Below are 19,060 nucleotides of genomic sequence, written 5' to 3' on the forward strand. Positions count from 1 at the left end.
TCTCCTGACCCTGTTCAGTTGTGGCACAAAGCCCTCCTCTCCGTGTCCATTGTGGCAGCCATCAATAAGTTACAGCACGGTGGGGGGAACAGCGCTCACCTGACCTCCCAGTGTCTGAGTCGCTGCTGCTGTTTACCAGGAAGGAGAGGCGCAGGGGCAAAGTGGCCGGGAGGTGACTTCCTGGTAAACAGCAGCAGCTCAAGCGCTGGAATGATTTTATATCTCCTCACAGACACAGATAAGTATGCGACCTGGTGTGTAGCACTCTTTGCCGCTAGGAAAATAAGAGCAAATAGCCAAGATAGCCACCAATTGTAAAGGAGATGAATTTATTTGCCCCTATCTACATCAAGCTATATTCTATCTTTATCACCAAACTCTGAATATAATTGCACATTGTATTAATTAACATTTAAAAAAATATATTAGTGGCCATGTGACAATTTTAGCCTATAAATTTTATTGTTTAATGTCTTGACCTGTATATTAAGGTACTTTTATAGCTCTGTTTGGGATGCGCGTGGCGCTGTGGGTTAAACCACAGAGCCTAGGGCTTGCCGATCAGAAGGTCAGCGGTTCGAATCCCCGCGACGGGGTGAGCTCCCATTGCTTGGTCTCTGCTCCTGCCAACCTAGCAGTTCGAAAGCATGTCAAAGTGCAAGTAGATAAATAGGTACTGCTCCGGCAGGAAGGTAAACGGCATTTCTGTGCGCTGCTCTGGTTCACCAGAAGCGGCTTAGTCATGCTGGCCACATGACCTGGAAGTTGTATGCCGGCTCCCTTAGCCAATAAAGCGAGATGAGCATCGCAACCCCAGAGTCGGTCACGACTGGAGCTAATGGTCAGGGTTCCCTTTACCTTTACATCAAGAAATATTCTATCTTTATCACCAAACTCCGAATATAATTTCACATTGTATTAATTAACATTATTTTTTAATATATTAGTGGCCATGTGACAATTTTAGCCTATAAATTTTATTGTTTAATGTCTCAACCTGTATATTAAGGTGCTGTAGGTAATGTCTTGATAATATAAATGTTTTAATTTTTTTGTATTAATCCAGCATATTTTCTTTTAATTGTTGAATGATTCTGTGTGCATTGCGGCAGCCTTTGGCTATGTGCAATAAAACTGACTGATTGACTAGTGGCATCCATGCTGCGGGCTGGTCACCCACGTTCCGAAGGAGCTGCAAATGGAGAGATAACAGGGAAAAGGCGGAGCGTATTTAAAGTCCTTGAACTTACTGAGCTTGAAAAGGATGGCCAGCGGAAGCCATTTCTCAGTGGGCATCTTTCAGATCTAGACTAAAAACTGGCTGTTGTCCTTGTGACGTCCCCCTTTGCCTGAGCATCGGTGGTGGGACCTGCAATGGAAAACGTTCGTATGTTTAAGGCTTCCCAACATTATTATCATGTATTCGAAATCAGCGCTGCTTTTCTAGAAAAAGAGGTGCCGGAACTCACCCTTGATCTCTCAGAATGGCAATGGCGCCCATCTGAGAAGTGCCAGAACCAAGTTCTGATCCATCTCAATGCTCTGTCTATTTTAATTTCCCCCACCTCTGTTTGTTGCTATTACCGAAATTGGTAGGCTCTTGGAGGACCAGAAAAAAAATTGCTTAGGGGCTGGGGGAAAGGACCAGGGTCCTCAAACCAGGAGTTAGCAGTTAGGTCCAGTTTAAAGGTAAAGGGACCCCTAACCATTAGGTCCAGTCGTGGCCGACTCTGGGGTTGCGGCACTCATCTCGCTTTTATTGGCCGAGGGAGCCAGTGTACAGCTTCCGGGTCTTGTGGCCAGCATGACTAAGCCGCTTCTGGCGAACCAGAGCAGCACACAGAAACACTGTTTACCTTCCCGCCGGTGTGGTACCTACTTATCTACTTGCACTTTGACGTGCTTTTGAACTGCTAGGTGGGCAGGAGCAGGGACCGAGCAACGGGAGCTCACCCCATCACGGGGATTCAAACCGCCGACCTTCTGATCAGCAAGTCCTAGGCTCTGTGGTTTAACCCACAGCGCCACCCGCGTCCCCTAGCAGTTTTTTAAGTGATAGTAATTATTATTTTTGTTTTAAATGATAGCAAAGATATAATTGTACGTATAATAAACATATACAGTGGTACCTCGGGTTAAGTACTTAATTCGTTCCGGAGGTCCGTTCTTAACCTGAAACTGTTCTTAACCTGAAGCACCACTTTAGCTAATGGGGCCTCCTGCTGCTGCTGCTGCGCCGCCGGAGCACGATTTCTGTTCTCATCCTGAAGCAAAGTTCTTAACCCGAGGTACTATTTCTGGATTAGCGGAGTCTGTAACCTGAAGTGTATGTAACCTGAAGTGTATGTAACCCGAGGTACCACTGTAGATTAATTTTGTGCAGACTTATGTTTATGCCCGAAATCTTTTAAGTACCTAGCTAAACTGCTGCTCAGCGGTCAGCTCCACTGAGTTCAATGGAGCTTATTCCCAGGAAAGTGTAAGAGATAGGAGCTGGGTTAGTACATTGATTTTGTGCCTGCAAAATATTTTGTTATCTGCTTTGATTTTTTTCTAAAATCAAGCGGTGTATAAGTTACAGGACATAAAAAGAAGTAATAATAACACATCAAAAAATATGAATTTGACATCATGTTTAGTTTCCACACTGTCCCTGCTTTTTCTCCCATAGAGGTTCATATTGCATAGGCATAGATGGATTTCTGCACTGTTGGAAAGGAAATTCTTCTGCACATACAAACAGTGAGCCATGTGGTCCGGGATTTATCCCTGAAAGTCTCATGAAGCTGCTACATTATAATTACTTAAATGTCTGCCCCACCCTTCCTAAGCCCACAGCTTGCCATCCAACCCAATTAAAAGCATTACGAAACTTTAAAACGCTTAAAAACACATTTTAACACAGCAATATATCCAAGCACAATGGTTCTAAGCTAGCAGAAAACCCATTGCCTTTCAGCACCAAATGTGAACAGGAATGTCTTCAGATGATTGAGATGGGGACAAACACAGCTGACCAGGGAGGGAGTTCCATCATTGGGATCCCACCACGGAGAAGGCCCTGCTGTAGGTCACAGCTCCCTAGGCAACACCCATTAAGCACATGACTAGTGGATGAGATGGCCATTGGTGGCATGTCACATGACATTTCACACAATGACACCAAATCACTTGTCTCGCCATTTACAAATATAACCGTGAACCCAAGCAAGAGGCTAGTTCTTTCAACATGCAGATCTCTTAAATTTAATAGTAAAATAGTCTTATTATTTAATCTTACTAGAAAATCATCCCATTCTAGGCATGAAAGTGTTCAAGGATCTGGAAAGTGAGCGAGGTCCCAAATAAAGAGGATTGGCATCTTAAATTGACAGAATATGCACAACTTGCAGATTTAACATATAGAAGAAGAGAGCAAGAAGAACATACATTTAAAGAAGATTGGAAATCATTTATTGAGTATATGGAAAATGACTGTGTACAGCTGAAAACACTGACAGCATTAAGATAAATTCAACAGAGTAAAGAATTCTGGGTGGATGTAAAAGTGGAAAATTGATTTGAATAGTTATACTAAAATATGCAAGGGTGTAGGATATGAAAAATGAACCATGGGGAAAAAAGAAGGGAAGTCATTGGGTATTTAAAAGTTTGTAAAATGCCTATTTGAAATTGTAAAACAGAAAATTTAATAAAAAATATTATTAAAAAAGAAAGTGTTCAAAGATTTCTTAAAAGCAGAATGGATGTCAATAAATTTCAAGCGAGGGAAAGAAAGCCACACACAAAATATTCATTATTATACATTGAAACAAATGGAGAAGTTGTTCTGATGGGGAACCATGCAAATGCTTGAGTTCTCAAGCCTAGAACTGATAGATGAATCAGAATGGCAATACTAAGCAAAAGCAGTGTTATTAATTACAGTGATACAATACTTCTGCACCCCACAAAGAGAAAAATGCAAAATGACCCCTGTCAAAGTCGCATGTGATGGATAAAGGCATTTCTAACTGAACTCCAGCTTCTTCTACAAGTTTATATGTAGCTCTTGAGAACTCCTGGAACATTAATAAACATGTTAACTTTGTTCAAAAGGAAGCAAAAGATTCTTCCAGAAAACTTGTTGTATTTTTCAGTGGAAAGAAATAAGGACCACCATGAGAAAGTAATTATGTATTTTTTTTTGCTAAGATGAGGAATTGATTCCAATTGATTCAGAAAGGAGCATCCTTGCTCAGATAAGTGCACAGGATGGGTGCTAAGAATATACTACTTTCTTCCAAAGTTTCTTTTATTTTTCCTTGTGGTGGGAGGGAAATTATTAACAGAAAACATGAGAACGTTATACTAGACTTTTCACTATCGCAGAACCACTGAGCACTAATGGCAAAATTTCATTTGACAAAATAATGAGATCTCTACAACACTGGTCTTCAAGTGGTGGGCCAGAACCCACAAGTGGATCTCTGGCCTGTTGCAAAGTGGATCACAACAGAACCACTTCTCACCATTCAAATATATGGTAAAAGTTTAAGAAACGGGTCCCCAAACACATGTTTGGGGTTAAAGTGGGTTCTGGGTCTGAAAAGGTTGAAGACACCTGCTCTACAATATTAAGTTTTGAATCATTTTGGTTGAAGAGTCCTCATAGCACCATTTCTAAAGAAAGTTGACAGCTGTTGTGGCTAGTAATATTGAAACATAGCAAAGATTCCCTTCATAAGCTGGAAATCCAAAGGAAGTATCGTTGCAAAGTACCAAAGACCCAACACTTTGTGCAGGACCACAACTGAACAATGTGGTAACGTTAGAAAGCTTGGTATGTCAGCTGTAACAATAGGTTTCAGCTATCTTGCTATCTCAAGCTGACGTTTGACATTAAGATTTTTGTATGTCTAACAATACTTAGAACACAGCACAAGCTGGTGGTCATTAAAGTGTTCTCTCTCCTTATAGGAGAAGCTAGCTTAGCTGGCTTAATGCAGACATCCCATATTCCAACAACTCAGGAAGAACATTGAAGCTTACAAAATGTCTTACCTGGTCTTTGAAATAAAAGCGATTGTGGAAACAGGTACGGCAAAATGAAGGCAGGGAAGTAAAGTCGTAAGTCTCAGATAGAGCTAAAAGAAAGAAGTGTTTTCCCCTCAGGCACCTGGGTGTAGATGAAAATGAGAGCTAGTCTAAAACCTGCCAAAGAGGTGATTTGTTAAGCTATCCTGCCTGAATTTTTTTGGCAAAAGCAGATGCGTGTATTGAAGACGGCATTAGATTCATCTGTAGGTATAAGTGGGAGGTGTCATTACTTTCACTTAGTTATAGAAGTAATTAGGGGGAAACGCCGTTGAAGCATGTGAATTAAGGTTTTCAGAACAGCACTAAAAGATTTACAGCAAATTTACTAACGGCCTCGAACCCAGCATTGCTCATGAATTTTAAGAAATTTTTAAAAATGTGTTTTGAAATCAGTGGTTAAAATCAGAGCACTTTGAAAGGTTCTGAATGTCATTGTGACTCAAAACGGCATCTAATTGTCCTAGATTAAAATCTGCTCCTTGATCTCAGGACTCATCATGCAAACTTTGGTTATGATCTCTTTAAGAGGTGTCCAAATGCTTAGTGAACAAGCAAAAAACTTTCCAAAACCTATAGTAGATATGCATCTACAATATTAGACTAGCAGAAAGTTATTGGCGCTGCCTGGGAATTCCAAGAAACCCAAAAATCTGTGATTTTTAAATGGGTAGTGTAATTTGTGAGTGGAGGGGCTGTGTGTGTGCACACACATGCGCATGCGCACACACACTGATGCTCAGTGCATCTGTTGGCAACCAAACATAGGTGAAAACCCCCACCTCCTGCAGCCTTGTTTGTAACTGTCACACCAAAGTCAAATTTCAGACCGCCATCTTGATTCAAAATGGTGCCCAATGTCCAAACGTAGACAAAGACCACCACCTCCACCTCGGGAACCTTTGGGCCAAGCTGGGTGACAAAATACTCAAGAGACATCCAGACTGGCACAATTGTGACCTGTCACACCGAAGAGGCAACAGAACTGTAGTCCCAACAACATCTTAGGATGGTACCATCTTGGCAGTCCTGTGTCAAATTCTCCATCTCTATAGTGTCATCAAATTTACTCTGTGTCCTTGCATTCTTATGTGTTCTGTGTTTCTTCACCTCTGCTGCACATGGAGAAGTCTCAATAGCTATGTAAATTGCATGCAGAGAGAAGTGAAATCCATTCTCCATAGGCCCCCATAGATATTGCAGATTCTGTGGAAAACAACAAATGGCATTCTAAGCAATTTTGTTCTACAACAAAACCAACGTCATTCAATCAGCATTACATTTTGCAGGAGTTTCAATAAACAGTGCTAAGAAATGGCAATACTTAAAAAAATGTGTAGTATTGTGTCAGGTCTCTTGATTATTACACCTCCTTCTAACTGAGCAAATGAAATGTTTCATACCGAGAAAAGGAGCATGAAATCCCCTTTGAAGATTCCCAAAGCGATTTCACACCTGGTATACAGGAGTCAACATGCTTAGAGAACATTTGTACAGGCAAATATACTCAGTATGACCTGCTGGAACAAGCCACACTCAGCCAATTTGCGCAGGTGGAGATATTTAAGGACAAGACCTTTCACATTAGAAAGAAGAGATTTCTGCAGATGATAAATTTATTTGTAAAATTGTCAGGAAACAGAAGAATACTGTTCCAGGGTCCAGTAGTTTTTGGATTTTTTACTATTAAAAAAAATTAACATTGAATAGTCTCCATTTATTGAACGACTGTGTCCCAGCAAAGAGTGTGGGGCTTTGCTAAGTGCCGGCTACCCCTACCAGGAAGAGACACCTGAAATTAGTAAAAAGTTGAGAGCGGGTGCTTTTGCTGGAAATCTCAAAGCTATTTTAAAGGCTAACAAAATGGAGAGACAGGACATAACTGTGAAACCATTGAATTGAAAGTAGTCCACTTAGGCAAGCCGTAAAGCTTGCCCCACAGGCTATTCCTCAACCCCAAATGGTTTTTGGATGATACCTTTTTCTACATTCAGCTACAGTAAAGCAGTAAATATGTGCACCCTGCTTCTCTGAATGTTGAAAATTTTCAGGGGTGCAGAGCTTGCCCAGGTTTGGTTTCCACTGGAAGAAGGTCAATGGAAGATTATTGTATTATTTAAGTTCATTTTTGTTGTTCTTTAGTCATTTGGTGTGTCCGACTCTTCGTGACCCCATGGACCAGAGCACGCCAGGCACTCCTGTCTTCCACTGCCTCCCGCAGTTTGGTCAAACTCATGCTGGTAGCCTCGAGAACACTGTCCAACCATCTCGTTCTCTGTCGTCCCCTTCTCCTTGTGCCCTTCATCTTTCCCAACATCAGGGTCTTTTCCAGGGAGTCTTCTCTTCTCATGAGGTGGCCAAAGTATTGGAGTCTCAGCTTCAGGATCTGTCCTTCCAGTGCGCACTCAGGGCTGATTTCCTTCAGAATGGATAGGTTTGATCTTCTTGCAGTCCATGGGACTCTCAAGAGTCTTCTCCAGCACCAGAATTCAAAAGCATCAATTCTTCGGCGATCAGCCTTCTTTATGGTCCAGCTCTCACTTCATTTACACAAATACCAATTGAGCATAGGTAGACACTATCAAGCCGAAAGCCAATACCACTGCCCCAAATCAGATTTCCAGATGACACCAAGCACCCTCAAAACATTGTTAGCTTTGGGCAGGCACCCCCAAACTTGGCCTGCCATCTGTTTTGGGACTACAAATCCCATCTTCCATGCCAACTGGTCCTCCTAGCTAGGGATGATGGGAGTTGTAGTCCCAAAACATCTGGAGGGCAGAGTTGGGGGATGCCTGGCTTTGGGCATCTTTAGCTAGTATATTCTGCAACATGCAATTGACACAACAGTGTAGCATCGAAGGTGGATTTATATGGCCCAGCTACGCATCCTTGCAGTTTCTTAGTTATTCTGTGATGCTTCCTCAGTCTGCAACATTTGAGAGGTGCTCTTTCAACAAAGCACAACAAATGTGAGACAATTCCCCCCTTCCACCAGAACATTATAGACACTAAGGGATGGCTCGGTCGGTGTAGCATGCGACTCTTAATCTCAAAGTTGTGGGTTCGAGCGTTGCAGGGGGCTGGACTCTGCATAATCCACATCTTTTTTTAATAATTGGCCAATTTGTTATCTATTAAAAACTCTATCTATTTCAACTCTGCTGGATTTACTCGAGACCTGCTAAGCGATGTACTTGTTTATACTGGTTCTCGAAATATTCCATAAACATTTTCCATTCCTCCTTTTCTTCCTTATCTTCGTTTTCTCTTATCCTGTTCATCAGACCAGCCAGTTCAGCATATTCAAACATTTTACACTGCCATTCTTCCTTAGTGGGTACTATCCTTGTTCGCCACCTTTGTGCCAATAAGGTTCTAGCTGCTGCAGTGGCGAAGTGGTCCCTTCCAATTTGATTATTCTAAATGGCTAAGAGTTTGAATTGGGCCTGTTCAGCTAATGACCTCATCTTCCATGATTTGTGATATGAAAAGTTACAGGATTTCAGCAGGAAGCCCGACAACTTTGCAAGGACTATATAAAAACGAAGTCATTCTGGCCCCATTAACTCTCCTCAATCCCCTTCTAATCTTACATCAATACCAAGAGTTAAGAGAGTTTGGTGATTAAATTTTTAACTTTAGTCCCACTTAGGTCATGGATATTAAACTGGATTAAATGCCAAATCCTGGGGCTTAACTGGTTTGTCAACGAGGCTATTGTTATAAGAATTCTAAGGTCTCCAAAATAGAATAAATGTTCATAAATGTAGAAGGCAAACCAATACGTAAGTATATAAAGCACGTGTCTGAAATACTACAGGGGAACAATCCTGAAGCCATTTTGACTTTCCCAAATTGACCTCAAATTTTTCTCTGCAAGGAGGAAGGAAATGGGAAAAGCTTTCCAGTTGTCTTTGGACTGTAGGGGCGTACACCTCTCTGTAAATACAGCCAGGCAAGTATCTGGTAAGCTGAGCACACTATCAATATGCGTAAGAAATTCAGGAACTAAAGTATTTGCCATCTGAAAGGATTGGCCAGGCTACTCAGAAAATACAACCAAGAAAGGCATTATCAGGTATACTGGCAGACAGGAGAGAAGCAACACGCTCACATTTCTGCTGGAGACCACCTCCTTCTGTGATGTATGTGTGATTTTTTTTGGGGTAGCCTTGGGCTATGGGGTGGGCAATTTCAAAAGTCTTTATGGGGCTTGCGCACCCTTGTTCGGGGTTCTCCTCCCTCCTGCGTGTGGTGAGTGGGGACCCTATTGCAACAGTTCATTTCCTTTAATAAAGCTCAGGCTTACTAGCCACTTGGCTTTCAATATACTCTGGTTGGCCTTTGCTTTCTCTCCGACCGATAGAGATCTCCTGAGGGACTGTACATGGGCTCTAGATACCCGTAAGGAAATTAGAGGCATTTTTCTTATAACACTGTGAACTGTCGATGTTGTAAACAAAAATCGCCCTTTTCCCTTATGGGGTATCCAGGAGCCCATATAGAGTCCTTACATAGGTTCCCTATTAGTAGGAGAAAATAACAGAGGCCAACCAGAGAATATTGAGAAGCAAAAGCAGCTAGTAAGCTTGATCTTTATTGATCTGTTGCAACAGGGTCCTCACTCACCACACGAAGGAGGAGGAGGAATCCAGAACAATGGTGCACAAGGCCTTATAAAGACTTTTGAAATTGCCACCCTGTAGATCAAGACCACCCCCAGAAACATCATATATACATCACAGAAGAGGTGTAACCTAAGACCACCCCTCAGATACATCATACCTACATCCCAGAAAAGGCGGTCTAAAACAGAAATTTGAATGTTGTTTGTCTCCTGTCATTGTCAGAAATTTGAATGTTGTTTGTCTCCTGTCTGTTTATCATTGTTTATCTCCTGTCTGGCAGGTTACTTGATTGGATTTCCTGGGGAGCCTGGCCAGTCTTTTGTAATGATACTTAGTTCCTGGGCCAGGTCACAGGCTCACACCCTATTCAAACACAGACATACCCTTAAGACAGGATTTGTGAAGGAAAAGACAATGGGGAGGCTTTTCCACTTTGACCTTACAGAGAAAACATTTGCTCAGTTTAGGAATCAAAATGGTTCCAGGTCGGTCTTCCTGTGTTGATCTGTGTATGTGCTTGGTTGCTATACTTCTGAACATTACCATATATCTAAGACTTCAAAATTCCTATCACATCAACATACCGGCAGCAGAAACATCAAGGGTGGAGAGAGGAAAAATATTTCTTTCCCTCCATCTTACCAGCAATATGCATCTCGAGAACGTGTTGCATTAGCTTTTGTGCTGAGCAAGAAGCGACATTTTTGGCCTACAAAAGTTATGTCAGGAGTGAAGTCTGTGGCAAGCTTTGTGTGCATGCTCTTGTGGTGTCACATCTGCAGTCAACGGTGAATTTGTACACTGGCGGGTGAGCTCCCGTTGCTCGGTCCCTGCTCCTGCCAACCTAGCAGTTCGAAAGCACGTCAAAGTGCAAGTAGATAAATAGGTACCACTCTGGCGGGAAGGTAAACGGGGTTTCTGTGCGCTGCTCTGGTTCGCCAGAAGCGGCTTAGACATGCTGGCCACATGACCCGGAAGCTGTACACCGGCTCCCTCAACCAATAAAGCGAGATGAGCGCCGCAACCCCAGAGTTGGCCACGACTGGACCTAACGGTCAGGGGTCCCTTTACCTTTACCTTAGAAGACAATAGCAACTTTCCTATGATTATACTACCCAAACATGCTACTTTTCAAGGACTTTCTAAGTTCTAAGTTGACCTAATAACATGGAATACGATGATGTGGTATTGTAAAAATTGGGCTTTGCCCAACTTCCCATGGGACTCTTGAGTCCCCTAAGTCCATGATCAGTCAGAGAAGAATGGATAGAGGCAGAATCCAGTGGAAAGCAAGGCAGATATTAATTTTTCTCTTGCAACAGAGTTCCCTCCCCTCCTTCCAAGGAGGGAGAGACCCTGAACAAAAGGGTGCGGGAATCTTTAAAGACTTTTGACGTTAGCCAAAGACCACCCCAAAATCATCACACATAAACCCTAGGAGGCGGTCTGCAGCAGAAATCCTGTCTGCCAGGATACCTGATAATGGTCTCTGGTTGCACTACCCGGGCAGCCTGGCCATTCTTTTGTGATGGTTAAAACTTTAGTTCCTGAATCCAGGTCCCAGGCTCACCCTATTCATACACAAAGACAGGAATTGTAAGCAAAAAGACAATGGGAAGCCATTTCCCTCCCTTGCTGCAGAGGAATATTTGAGGTCATTGGGAGAGTCAAAATGGCTTCAGGATTGCTCTCCTGGACTATTTCAGACTCACGGTTTATACATATTTAGATATGAATATTTATTCTATCTTTAAAAATTTTATAGCAGTGCTGAGTCGACTTTGAACATATGCCGCTCTGTTGTCTGGGAAGCTCTAATCTGGCCTGTCTCATTTCATCTGAATTTACCTGCGATAACTGGCGCTTTAAAAAATTGCAATTTTTGGCATTTTGCAGGCTCTAGGCTCACGTCCTCTCCACACAGCTGCTAATGTTACAGCCTTATCTTCAGAAGGAATAAGTGAAGACATGACTATTCCTCTTCCTGAATGACAAACTGCCAATATAATGTATCTATATATGCACACAAATATATATATATATAGTATGTATATAAATAAATATATACTGTGTATATATACCTCTCCTTTCCCTCAGCCTGTCTCAAGGTGGTTGATGGATAAAAATAAAAGATAAAAATAAGAACTGCTAAAAGCATAGGGGGAAATCCCTGCCCTAGAACTAGAAGGATCATCTTCGTCCAACTTTGCTGACAGCCATCATGGGTCGGGCTCGAACCCGCAACCTTTTGATGAACAGCCGAAACGCGCTGATCTATTGTGCCACAGGGAACATTTCTCTCCCGGCGCGTTGGGCTGCGCACGCAGGCCGCCAGCGACCCCTGCTGGCTCTGCGAGGGAAGACTCTTGCGTTTCGAAAGAAGAGCCGGACGAGGGCGCGGGATCTTACCATAGAGCCTCGGGTAGAGGCTAGAGAGGCCCCACTTCCGATCCGGCTTCTTTCCCCCTCCGGGCGCGCCGCTTCCGGTGAGCGCGGGCGGGGCGACCGGCGGTGCCCTGAGCCGCTTCCCAATCGGTCCGGCTGGCTGGCATCGCCGCCTTCGCCGGAGCTGCCGGGCGCTTCACCTGCTGCCTCCGCCGCCCCGGTCGCCGCCGAAGACGGGCAGGAGGTGCCGGTGCCGCCGGGCTGGCTCTGGACCGGGTGGAGATGCTGCGGGGAAGCTGAGCGCGGGAGGCGGAGAGGGAACGGGCGCCTGACCCGCCGCGATCGCTCCGTTTTCGCCCACCTGGATGCCCCTCGCTCCCGCCGAGGCGCGCAGACACCCCCCCCCAAGCAGGGGAATCGAGGTACACCTATCCCTCCCCCTTCCCCATGTTCGTGGCTTCCCCGACTGTTAAACCTTTTGCCCCCTGACGCTTTCACACGTGACGCCGGTCGCGCCTCTTTCCGCACGTGTGAATGCCGCTCCTGCGGATCAGAACGGGATCGCGTCGCCGCCGATGCGGGTTTCGAATCTAGAAGGTGGGGACGCGCACGCAAGCAGCTTCTCATAGGGTTTGACATGTTAGAGGACGGGAGCAACTGGAACGTGGGGACGCGCAAGCAAGCAGCGTGTACAGGGTTTGACATGCTAAGAGGCCGGGAGCAACTGGAACGTGGGGACGCGCAAGCAAGCAGCGTGTACAGGGTTTGACATGCTAAGAGGCCGGGAGCAAGTAGAACGTGGGGACGCGCAAGCAAGCAGCGTGTACAGGGTTTGACATGTTAGAGACCTGGAGCAACTCTTTCCTGGCCTGTGCTGTGTGCGAACGGTGTCCTGTGATGGATGGGGTGCGGGGAAAAAAGTCCAGTGTGAAGCGTGTCGCGTATTAACCATTTCAGTTAGTCAGCGCTGGACTTGTTCCATTACTAGTGGGGCATTTTGGGAAAGTGGATCTCGCGTGTAGAACTTGTCTAGGAAATGGGAAGGTGGCTTTGCAACATCTCCACTGGCATAGGCTCTTGTATGTGGGCATATGTGGTGGGTGGAGGGGAGGCAGCTAAATCAAGAAAAATCAAGATATATCAAAAATACTGGCTACACCCTTGTTCTTGTGCATAGGCTCCTCCACCAGACCTGTTGATGTGCATTTCTCTTAACGCGCAACATTGAAAAAGAGACTTGCACTAGCAAAAGGACTCTTGGGCCAGTGGATGCACAGCGTTGCAAATGACCCCAGACCTGTTCTAAATCTCAGTCTGTGAAAATGCCTTATAAACTGGTTTGTAAGGTCAAACGTAAATCCTAAAATGTAAATGGCTTCTATCTTGCGTTAATACCATTCCTGTGTGTGTGTGTGGGGGGGGGGGGAGCGTAAGGGAGGCAAAAAGTTCCCTGTGTGAAAATTCCTTTTAATTCTTCTCCCCCACAATAACAACTGATTTAATTCACATTCAAAATTGAAGGTCATCATTTGTGAAAATTCCTTGAGGGCACTTGTCCTTTCCCTGTTGCTTTAATAACCGTTAGGATTTCTGAGAGTATTTAGATGTGACCAATGAAATGTTCATATACACTTCAATCTGGCCTGGAATGTTTGCAGTTTTTAGGAGTTTGAGAGTTTTTATAAACTTTTCTCCTGTTCCTTGCCTCTTAAAAGTGTTTAGTTTCGTGTTATGCAAATTTGCTATTCCTAGTGGCTTCCCCTTGATTCATTCTTTCATCATTCTGTTATCTTCTCTTCCTGAATCAGTACCCAATACCGTATAAAAGGATGTTTGCCGGGGGGGGGGTGTTAATGTCTTTTAAATCACAGTATTCATTTCTGCTATTGAAGCAACATGTTCAGGCTACACTTCTTGCAAGAAATGGGTTTGCAATCTGGTCTTTAGAACAAATATGTAATGTGTGTGTGTGTGTGTGTGTTTATAATGTAAATATATTTCAATGTCCATCCACTGGATTTGCAATGTAATCCCATGTGCACATTACTTTGGGAGTAACTCGCATTGCTTCGTCAAACAGACTTCAGATTTGTCCGATAATGAAACCTGTTGCCTTGGTTACTTGACAGATTGCAAGAATACTTTGTTTGCTTGCTAAAGGAGTAGTGAGTTGGTCTCTTGTTAAATATTGGAGTCTTAGGTAGAGTACTGAGAAATAGATGAGAGAGAGAGAGGAATGAAAAAAGAACTCCTGGGTTCCTGTGACAGGCACATTTCCTCCTATCTGGCTTTGTCTGATAGGTGGCTAAAGATAATTTGGCAGCTGCTGATAGGCTGCCGTGGCAGTGGAGTGTGTTTGTGGGGGGAGACAGGTAAGATGGTTGCAGAACAGGATTCCTGTTTGACGTTGAAAAGTTAATGTCCAGAACTGTTTGTTTTAACTGACTCACATTGTAATTATGGTTGGGCACGTTAGCACAGTAGTATAGCATGCCCCCAATCCATTATAACGTTGCTTACTGTCTTTTTGAATTCACTGCATAGAGATTGCTTCTTTCACAAATGCTCTCCAGAGGTAGGAAGAGAGTCCCTGTGCTCAGTAGGAATTTGCAGCCTCATTCCACCTTCTATAGGGCCTGCGGATGCTTCTGATGCAACAACGGTCGCAAGCGTTGACTCCTGTCCTGAACTGGGCTGCAGGACGCTAGCATCCAAGAATTGCTGTAACCTCTTGGGGGGCGCATGCTTATGCTTGGACGGGGATGGGGAACCTGTGATCTGGAGTTCAGATCCCATCATCCCCGACCGTTGGGCAAGCTGTCCGGGGCTGATGGGAATCAGAGTCCAGCAGTGCTGGTTTCCTGCCCTTGTGATAGGGTGACAGAGCCATTTCCACCACCTGTGTCCGTGCCCCAGCACTCAACTGCATAGATCTGTTCTCCAGCTCTGCGCAACCTGTGGGTGCTGCTGTAGTGGAACTAAGGGTGAGTTATGGAGTCAAGTGTCCCCTTGCAGTGGGGCAGTGGAAACTAGCACGCGATTTAATGCTTTGCAGCAAATGTGCGAGAGGGCATGAATTACACTCCCTTGAGAATTCTCTGATCTGTGATCTCCGTTTGCCTCGAAAGAACAGGAAGGAGAAAGGCTACAGAATAAACCTCTCTGGCCTGCTAAAGTTAGCCACCGTTGTGTCCCAATGGAGCATGTGAGTCACAGCCAATTTAAATCCCATTGCTTTTCACGAAAGCCATGACTAACTTTAATTGGCTCAGAGCCTTTCTCTAATAACAGTTCTACTGGCTTCTTACATTTATGTTTCTGTTAGGCTTGGCAAAGCGGTGTCATGTGGTCAACGAGTCCAGCTAATCAATACTTATTTAGAATGCTGCTTCATTTCTGCCCCCTTTTAAAGCCACTCAGCTCCTGCAGTATCTAGGATTCAGGTTTAAGAGGGGTAACGCCTCTGGCGGGGGACCTTCAGCTCTCACCTGTGGCTCCTAGAACCTGTCCGCATGCAACAGCGGTCATACCCCGGGAACGGCTAAACCAGGTGAGGGTACCTGATGGGTCTCAAACCCTCGGTGAGTTAGGGACTTCCCCTTGCATGAGAAGACAGGCTCTGGAGACTTGCACTAATGCCATTAGATAAATAGCCGGGATTTGGTAACACTGGAGAATTTGTAGTGTATTTGGTGCCAGGCTGGATTCTGTTCCATCCTGCACTAAAAATGATGCTTGGGAAGGTGAGAGCTTTGTCATTCATGATTATAGGTGCACTGTGGATTGATCAGTGATTTTGTTCCCTTGCCCCTTGTGCGTTTGTCCTCCTAGGTGTGTGACATCATACTGGGTTTATAAGGAAAGGTTTAACTAATGGTAAAATGACTAACTTATAGGAACCCAAGGGGAGGAGTTAGAGTTAAGAAGTCAGTCTGGAGTTAGAGAAGGGAGAGGGAGGATATGTCTTTGGGTTGGGCTAGTCTGATGTGAGAGAGTGAGAGAATCTGTTAAGAGGAGTCAGTCAAACAGTTGAGATAATCAGTCCGAAGGTATTAGGAAGGTATAGGCCGGTAAATAAACTAAACATAAGAAACTGGCAAGAAAATTAGCTGAGAAACCATACTTGTTAATGCTTACAAAATAAACTTGCTTATTTGATTTAATTTTAACAACTGTCTGGACTCCGTGTGTACCCGAGAGTAACGGGTTGGTGGCAGCGGGGAAGCAAGCACAGTGGTGGCACAGGGATCAATAGACCATCAAATGTCCGGGGACCCTGTGTGATCGCTACAAAACTCCATACCAAACAACCACATGGGAGTCCATTTCATCTATATAAAAGCATTTCATTGCAGATAGTCTTCCAGTGTAATCAGAACCCTGCCAATATAGTGGATTTCAAAATATGAAAGATCTCAGCTATTCTGCATCTTAGTTAGCCTCTTCCCTTTCTCTCACTTGCGTTGTCCATTTATTAAATACTTTAGTGCCCACCTTTGTGCTTTTTGAGCATTTAAGGTCCCCAACTCTAATTTGTGGGTTGCCATCTGATTGGATTTTATTCTGATGCTGATCTGATTTTAGGATATATTTTAACTGATTGCCTGATGTTATGTTATGTGTTATACATTTGATGTTAGCCACTCTGAACCCAGTTTTGGCTGGGGAGGGCGGGGTATAAATAAAAATTATTATTTTATTTTATTTTTTTATCTTGTCTTATCTTATTTTGACCAGCTTCATTTCCCTCCAAACCTGGTTATGAATTATTTAGCCTCCAACGAATTTCAGCATTACCATGTACCCAAATAAGTTGCAGCACCTTTCCAGTGGCTATGCTGTCAAAGAGAATTAAGTTTCCAAAATGCAATGGGGTGATGGAAACAGAGCATCTCCCTGAGAGTTTAGGTGTATTTGAAACACCTTTCATGACCGTAGTCTCTTCCTTTCAGCATCTCTGCTCATTATCCTGTTGCAAGACCTCTGCAATACAAATAAACGACTGCAAGAGGAACTGAAGGCCAAGGTAAGATTGTTCATTTGCTAGATTCTTTCTTTCTTTCTTTCTTTCTTTCTTTCTTTCTTTCTTTCTTTCTTTCTTTCTTTCTTTCTTTCCTGTGCTTTCACAAACGGAATTGTGTTTGAGTTTTAATGTGTTTGAATTTCCAGGGAAACTTCCAGCAAAATGATTTTAAGCCCAGCTTGGTAACTGCAAATGGGGAAAGCAAATAGTAGTGGAATTTACATAATTCATGGCACACTTTGTATTTTAAAAGCTTTTTAGGTTGTGAAATCTAAAACAGTATAATGTGGGAGACTTCATAGCTGTTTCATAACTGCAAGAATGCAAGTTATGGTAAAAAAACCCCAAACATTTAAATATTATTGCCAGGATATAATCTTCCGGCTAGAGCCTGGTGTTACCTTAGACAGCCACCCCCTACATGATGTCCTCAGGTTGAATTCTGACTCCCACCAGCAATAGCCAGCATATCCAATGGTCAGAGATGGTGGAGGGGAATTGCCAGAAGCAGTGTTAGAAACTCAGATATATACCGTATTTTCCGCTCTATAAGACGCACCAGACCACAAGGCGCACCTAGTTTTTGGAGGAGGAAAACAAGAAAAAAAATATTCTGAATCTCAGAAGCCAGAACAGCAAGAGGGATCGCTGCGCAGTGAAAGCAGCCTGCTGTTCTGTGATAGCTGCGCAGCCTGCATTCGCTCCATAAGACGCACACACATTTCCCCTTACTGTTTAGGAGGGGAAAAGTGAGTCTTATAGAGCAAAAAATAGGGTAAGCTAGGTGCCAAATGGCACCTTAAACCAGGATTACAGTTGCCAAAATGTAATGCCTACTTGCCATTTGGGGGTCAGATGGCTTGAGAGTTGTATTTTTCAATGCAGCTTTTTGGTTCTTGAAAATTGTTCTGTGCCGATAAAAAATAACGGATAGAATTCTACAGGATGGGCTATTAGTGTGTGAAAACAGTCAAGACTGAAGGAACCCCAGGCATGCGCCGCATGGTCGCAAGTGGCCAATAGCCAGGTGCGAAATGCGCCTGGCGAATTTTCGAATGTGGACCAAAAGCCTCTGAACTTGAGCAAGGCTGATCTTGGTTAACAAGTGTTCAGAAATCCATCTTTGCTTGGTAACAAAAATGCTTGAGCAGGTGGGGAATAGCAGTGCTTAACCTTTCTGCTGTGATTGTTGTTCATCTGCAGCCAACCACCTCGGGGCTGTTTGCTCCCAGACAGGCTCCACACTTGGGAAGAAGCCTAGCTGTAGGGACAAATTCATAGTATGTGCACTAGGTTCAATATTATTCTGCCATATTCGTTAGATGCCAAGGTTGGCATAACCGAAAACGGTCAGCGTAACTGGCAGGTAAAAAGAAAACTGGGACTTCCATGAATGATTCCACCAAAGTGGCTGTCAGAGCAAAATAGCTTCTGGTATCTGTTTACACTCGAAGAGGAAACTTTTTAAAGTTAACGTTGACACACAAATTCAGTTTTTCCTGATTTGCATTCACAGTTATAATTTGTAGTCATGGTGTCACCTGTAAGCAGCAAGAAAATCACAAGAGCTTGTTGAGTATCTCAAGGGTAACAGAGTTGTGGGAATAGTTAAATAACAGCATCTGTTTCCAGGATCTTAAGTTGTGTATTATTGGGCTAGGTCACATGATCCTTTTTTGCTGACCCATAAAATGTTAAGTCTCCATAGCCATTCTGATGACTAAAAGGGCCATGGACTCTCAAGTGAAACAGAGATTAGTGACATTGGCAGGAGATTTTAAAAAGCGTGAGGTTGGTGTGTGCCTCAAAAAGAGACTTAATCTTGATTTAATTTCACGCTGCAAATGTTGATAGTTGCTTTAGCCAACCAAGAAAATAACCGTTAATGCTGATGCCTGATATCCTAGGGCAGGGTGCCTTTTCACTTCAGTAATTTTATAGAACT

The 19,060-nt window shown here is 43.7% G+C and overlaps 2 protein-coding genes and 1 long non-coding RNA gene across 4 annotated transcripts in view; 2 read left to right on the top strand and 1 right to left on the bottom strand.

Annotated features, from left to right (window-relative positions):
* The window catches only part of LAMB4 (laminin subunit beta 4), a 68,543-nt gene extending 62,267 nt beyond the window's left edge, over positions 1 to 6,276 (bottom strand). The window contains exons 1-2 of one of the 2 annotated variants that reach the window (XM_081927602.1): positions 6,147 to 6,276; positions 1,251 to 1,369 (exon numbers count right to left, since the gene is read on the bottom strand). In XM_081927602.1, coding sequence (XP_081783728.1) covers positions 1,251 to 1,296 — 46 coding nt within the window. In that variant the 5' untranslated portion in view covers positions 1,297 to 1,369; positions 6,147 to 6,276. Of the gene's footprint in view, positions 1 to 1,250; positions 1,370 to 5,043; positions 5,238 to 6,146 lie in introns of those variants that run through there. The other variant, XM_081927601.1, reaches the window with a different exon arrangement.
* Positions 1 to 19,060, top strand: part of LOC309379054 — a 136,018-nt gene that overhangs the window by 66,861 nt on the left and 50,097 nt on the right. The gene's annotated exons all lie outside the window — the stretch shown is intronic.
* The window catches only part of ERGIC2 (ERGIC and golgi 2), a 43,331-nt gene continuing 36,492 nt past the window's right edge, over positions 12,222 to 19,060 (top strand). The window contains exons 1-2 of the mRNA XM_081927865.1: positions 12,222 to 12,514; positions 17,045 to 17,118. The gene's annotated coding sequence lies outside the window, so the exon portion shown is untranslated. The remainder of the gene's footprint in view (positions 12,515 to 17,044; positions 17,119 to 19,060) is intronic.

Source organism: Podarcis melisellensis (genome assembly GCF_964234715.1).
Source record: "Podarcis melisellensis genome assembly, chromosome: 10".
NCBI classification, from domain to species: domain Eukaryota; kingdom Metazoa; phylum Chordata; class Lepidosauria; order Squamata; family Lacertidae; genus Podarcis; species Podarcis melisellensis.